This window comes from Chiloscyllium plagiosum, chromosome 14 (genome assembly GCF_004010195.1).
Source record: "Chiloscyllium plagiosum isolate BGI_BamShark_2017 chromosome 14, ASM401019v2, whole genome shotgun sequence".
In the NCBI taxonomy this organism is placed as follows: domain Eukaryota; kingdom Metazoa; phylum Chordata; class Chondrichthyes; order Orectolobiformes; family Hemiscylliidae; genus Chiloscyllium; species Chiloscyllium plagiosum.
In genome coordinates, this window is record NC_057723.1 from 59694042 (window position 1) to 59700163 (window position 6122).

The following is a 6122-nucleotide window of genomic DNA, read 5'->3' on the forward strand; positions in this document are numbered from 1 at the left end:
GACCTGCAATCTTCTTCCCAACCTCTCCGCCCCCACCCCCTCTCCCCCACTCTGGCCTATCACCCTCACCTTAACCTCCTTCCACCTATTGTATTCCCAATGCCCCTCCCCCAAGTCCCTCCTCCCTACCTTTTATCTTAGCCTGCTTGGCACCTTCCTCATTCCTGAAGAAGGGCTTATGCCCAAAATGTCGATTCTCCTGTTCCTTTACTGCCTGACCTGCGTTTTTTCAGCAACACATTTTTAAGCTCTGATCTCCAGTATCTGCAGTCCTCACTTTCTCCAAAATGCATAATAGGAAGATTTTAGGAAAATACCAGTGAAGTCGAAATGTGACATGATGTAACATATGGGAGGTACCTGGCCTCCTGAAGTTCCTGATTATCTGAATCTGTAAAAAAGTTTAATTATTCTGAATAGATTAGTTTACTTAGTGTGGAAACAGGCCCTTTGGCCCAACAGGCCCACACCGGCCTGCCGAAGCGCAACCCTCCCAGACACATTCCCCTACATTTACCCCTTCACCTAACACTGTCAACTCACATAGCCTGCACATTTTTGGATTGTGGGAGGAAACTGGAGCACTCGAAGGAAACCCACGCAGACACTGGGAGAACGTGAAAACTCCACACAGTTGCCTGAGGCAGGAATTGAACCCGGGTCTCTGGCGCTGTGAGGTAGCAGTGCTAACCACTGTGCCACCATGCCGGCCATTAATCAACACTTCCATTGTAACAGTCTTATGAAACTATCAGGATAGTAGAAGGGAAATTGAGTAGTTACTCATTTTTTTAAACCTAGCAACTTTTGTGATCTTATGTAACAAAGCTCAACAAACGGACTCTTTCCTGTGTGAACTGAAATTTATGTCAGGCACAGTCAGAAAGCGAAGATGGGAGCATCTGTGAAAACATCGCAATCAAGTTTTATGTTATTATCGTCTATCTTCTACCCATGACTACTTTCGAGGCATGCAAGTAATTTAAAGTTTCCATCAACCTACTTAAAGCCTCAGGAAAACTAGTTTTATATAACCGTAGCCTGAAGTCAGTTTTGCTTTGAGCTATGACTTTGATAGCACCATAACATTTCACTTTCCAAATTAAAATGGCTTAAAAATGTTTGTTGGAATTCTGGGAGTTATAACTATTTTTGTCTCTTGCATAGTGTCCAGACTCCAGCTGTAAGCAAGACTTATTAGCCTATTTGCAACGCATTGCCTTGTATTGTCATCAGTTGAACATCTGCAGCAAAGTAAAGGCAGAAGTCCAAAACCTGGGTGGAGAGCTCATTGTATCTGGGGTAAGTAGACAAATAAGTGCATTTGTGTCAATTTTCAGCCAGTCCTCAAATTAATTAATACAATTTTGTAACCCCCAAAAAATCAAGCATAAATAATCTTGATGGTTACACTGTGACTTCAACTGCTGCACTATAAATACTCGAGTGATGGTAAACCAATAGGAGAACATGTTGGGGAATGTGTAAGTAATGATTATTTATCGCAGACCATAAGGAAATCTTGTGCCTGTGGTGTGATAAAACTATGGTCTCTCTGGTTGTTCTTTTGCTTTCTAAGTAGGGAGAGATCTAATCACTTTATTTAACCTTCAGCAGGACAGGAAAATGGACAGAATCCCATTGTGAAGCAAACCACTGCCTATTTTGAGTCTGACATTATCAATGTATTCTACTGCACAGTCCCAGTACTGGGTGCTGATCTACTCAGAGGCCTACTGTGTCATGGAAATTTCTAGCCTTAGAACATAAATTGTGGTGTTTTCTTTGTAGGTAGGCAGAAATCTCCAGAAAATGCTGAGACTTAACACAGCCAGGTTTTTCCATTTTTGTTCGGGGGAGTTCTGCTCATGTGATGATTGGAGTTAGTGGGATTAAGAGACTTTAAGGCTCTTGTGTCTTCTATGTTTATTTAAAAATGGTGTCTAGGGTATTTACAAAATTCAACATATGGCCTTAAATGACAAACAAAGTAGTTTGTTTTATTGTTGGGTGTATTAATGTTAGATTGAAGAAGGGAAGATACTGTGCCCTTTCATAATCCATAGTTAAGTTCTTCCTTTTTAAAAAAAAAGCTTTGTCCTCCATAAATACACATTACCATTGAATATACCAAGTCTATATAGCTGTTTATTTAAAATTAGAAAGTTGAGCTTAGTTCGTACTAGAGAATGAATGTCAGATGTATGATTTTATACATGCTAGGTAATTTTGAACAATGTTGTTTGATCCTGCACCCATCGGAGAATTAGGTGATCTGTATATTGGGTGTTATAATTTTCTTTTCCTCGACTGTACCAGAACTGGGATGAGGGAAGTGTGAGAATACATACCTATCTCGAACCTTTTAGAAAGTGTAAAAAGGTGACTGTGGGCTGAAGTACCTTGGTCGTTAAGTAGTCTCCTAACTGCTGGGCTCATATGAAGATTGACCACTTACTGCATTGCTGTCAGGTAAAACCAAGATATTTGGGAAAACAATTGAGCAAAAATCAACTTTCAATAAAGCTTAAAAGCCCTGTAAAATGATTGTGCACAATTAACACATGCTCAGTATCATAGCATATCAGCCTCTATGCTGTTGCATCTTTTAAGACCCAGTTTAAAACTTATCACTGTGAACAAGCTTTTGGTTTATCTGACCAAATACCTCCTCTCTATCTTAGTGTCAAAATTTGTTTTTGAATGGTCTTAAGTGCCTTGAAACTTTTTATGGTACTGGTGCTGTGCAAGTAAATGTTATATCTATTGAACACCATGTTCTTTTTGATTTATATTTAACTGTCTGAAAAATGGCCTTGACATTTTTAACACTGTTATAATTTTGATATATTTCTTATGTTGGACGTGTTTCTTCAGAAGAAATTAGAGCTCATGTAATCAGCTGCATAAGATAAAATAATCTATTCCATATTTCAAATTTCCATTGTAATGCAAAAGTTGAAAAATGTGTTGGGCATATAATTTGAATGCTCCATACATACTACTTGATGTCTCACATAATTGCACATCTCTACCTCTAACCTGCTTTGACAGAAATCAATAATGAACAACTCTTGTAAAGTGTACTTGCCTCTGATCCACCTCGGGTTCTACTATATCATTCTGATAATGCCGTTATCTGGAAACATCTTTAATTCCATTATCCACTTAGGGTGTTACCTCTATAGTTTATGCATTTCTTTTGTTTCAGAATAAAATCCTGTTTCAGGATTGTTTTTAAAGTATTTTTACAATGTATTCTTCTTAGTACTGCACATCATTTGTAGTTTTCAGAAGGGTGGGTGATCTACTGTATCCCAGTGCTACTCTGAAATGAACACTTAGACACTCCAACTGGGCTTATAAATAAAAAAATCATAAGTTGTTTTTTTCTTTTGAATAGCCAAGTGCTTTAACGTTGTAAACTACTTCTCAGATGAAATACAGCATTGTCTCTAGATACCATCTATGACATCTGACTGAGGTAGTTTAATAACGTACTCCATCAAGGTCATTCAACAATACTTGTTGATCCTGACTGTTTACACTGTTCTTGTGTTTACACTGTTCTTCTATTAACTGCAGGTTAACAGAACATTTTAGTACTTATGCTCAAGAATTTGTCTTTAACTCCTTTCCAGGTGGATAGTGCAATGTCTTTAATCCAAGCTGCAAAGAACTTGATGAATGCTGTTGTGCAAACTGTGAAAGCCTCCTACGTGGCATCCACTAAGTATCAGAAATCTCTGGGTATGGCATCTTTGAACATGCCTGCTGTCTCCTGGAAGATGAGGGCTCCAGAGAAGAAACCCTTGGTAAAGAGGGAGAAAAATGATGATATTCACAAAGTTAAAAGAGCATCTCAGAAAAAGCATGTCTCACCAGTGCAGGCTCTCAGTGAATTCAAGGCAATGGATAGCATTTAAAAACATTCGAACGCATGGTCAAAGTACATTTTGAATGGTTTCCAAAATTCCTTTGATTCACTCAACTTTTAAAAGTAACATGTAAGCTTTTAATATACATATACAAATATGGATCATAGTAAATTGCAGATTCTTTTTCATAAGGTTAAATAAAGTTAGTCTCCATTCTGTAATGGGTGTGGAAAGTTGAAATGCAATGTAGGATTAGGTCAAATTCAAGCTTGTTTGACACTCTGGTAATGGACTGACAATAATACTGCTTTAATACTGCAAAATAATCCAAAATAGCTTTTTGAGTGATGTGCAGATTTACTGATGTTCAATTTTAAGCCCCAGAATTCTTAAAGATGAATGAAATTGCCAGCTCTTCTACAGTGAAGAACTGCAATAACTGTTTTAAATCATTTTGCACAAGCAACCACATTTGTATGGTGATGAAAACATTTAAACCATTAAACGGCATGTGGAGGTTACCATTGGTTTAATTGTTGGTTAGAATGTTCCTATGGTTCACAATTTTGATTTCAACCCATTTGTATTATTCTAACTTTCCTCCTCTCACCCTCTTCCCAAACAAAGAGCATTTGCCCACTTTTGTTTTCTCTTTCTCAAATTATTTAGACATCCTGTGTTCGGTAACCTGCTCCCTAAATAGCCAAACTAGTATTGTGCTATGCAATCATGCTATGTATCAAGGTACAATGTCATGGGTATGATAATCATTGGAAGACAATCCTAATTAGTAACTGTAGTGACATACTGTACCACACTTAAGGACTTTTTAAAACAATTTTTCACGATTTGAATAATTGAAGTATAAATTTACCTCTGTATTGGCTATAATTCTGAAATAAAGTTACTGTTTTGACAGACATTGCAGCTTTTGGCATTGTAAAATTACAGCTCTCCTCTTGCAGTCAACCAAGATGTATAAGTTTTTTTTCATTTCTGTATAATTGCAGGGGTTGCTTGTTTTCTGCAGCCCTGGGCAAAGCTCGAAACATTACAACATGTCAGGAGTTATTTGAAATATATATTTTTTTTAATTCCAGTTAGGTAGTTCCATGTATTTTTAGGGTAGGTGAAGTTCCTACTGTAGGATGTAATTATGATGAAATGTACCACTGTACATTTATTGAGACTCGTACACTTGGCAATAGTATTGTATAATTTGAATGATTGATTCAAAGGTTAGCTTTTTTAAAAAAAATACAGGATAAAGACAGTGCTGAAAATACTTGGGATTGGCAGCATCCACGGAGAAAAAGAATTAATGTTTTCTGGTTACTTTCTAGCAGAGTTTCATTAGGAGTGATGGGTATACATTGATTTCTATATAATCTTGTTTTATATTTGAATAGGTTTTACTAATTTATTATTTCAAAGGTAAGATTTCAGACACTGTATTGTTCATTTTTTAAAAAAATGGCATTTTCTTGCGATACTAAGTGCTAATCATTCCTTTAGTCCAAAGATCTATCATAAACATGAGACCATTAATTGTTCAACTGCATCTTCAGCATGCTACTAAAAAAAGTTGTATGACCTGGTCTCATCTACTGACTGTCATTACAGAATATAGGCATTTGTGGATATACCACAGACAACAGCATAATGTGTTTGATTTTCTAGTATATTTTAATTTGCCAAAATGCAATAAATGCATAGCTTAACTTGAAAGTAGTCTTGGTTACTAAAAAACAGAAGAACAGTCAATGCAGTGAGCTAGTGTTATCATTGTCTCACTTGAAATGCGATCCACCAATCACACTACCTTCCTAGGGAAAAATTAACTGGAAGAAAGAACATCTGGGAGATTCTTCTCTGATCCCAATTGTTATTTAATAATATTCCAGGATATGGTAACTGCGTTCAAATCTCTGAAATATGTATCTATTGATTCTGGTGTTACTTGCCTGAAATTAGAGAAATTAATGCAGGTTAGAGTGGTTTTGATTCTTCTGGCACTGAGAATAATGGGAGCTACACTGTTGGAATGACCTGCAGCTGAACTGGGACCGATTTTTCTGGTGAATAGACTGGTGGGGATGGCTTTAAATAGTTCAGTTGAGGGAAGATATATTAAGGAAAGCCAACTGAGCAATAGAAAGAGCAGCAGTTTGGGTAATGATTACCTGAGTGTGACAGGAAAGATAAAACACAGTGATCTGCATTTTCAGTGACATGGGAGTGGAA

General features: G+C 36.9%; 1 protein-coding gene across 3 annotated transcripts in view; it reads left to right on the top strand.

Moving 5' to 3' along the window:
* ctnna1 (catenin (cadherin-associated protein), alpha 1) overlaps positions 1-4800 on the top strand; it is a 160504-nt gene extending 155704 nt beyond the window's left edge. For all 3 annotated transcript variants that reach the window (XM_043703889.1, XM_043703890.1, XM_043703891.1), the window contains 2 exons: positions 1168-1302; positions 3642-4800. In XM_043703889.1, the coding sequence (XP_043559824.1) occupies positions 1168-1302; positions 3642-3926 (420 nt within the window). In that variant the 3' untranslated portion in view covers positions 3927-4800. The remainder of the gene's footprint in view (positions 1-1167; positions 1303-3641) is intronic.
* The last annotated feature ends 1322 nt before the right edge of the window (positions 4801-6122 follow it).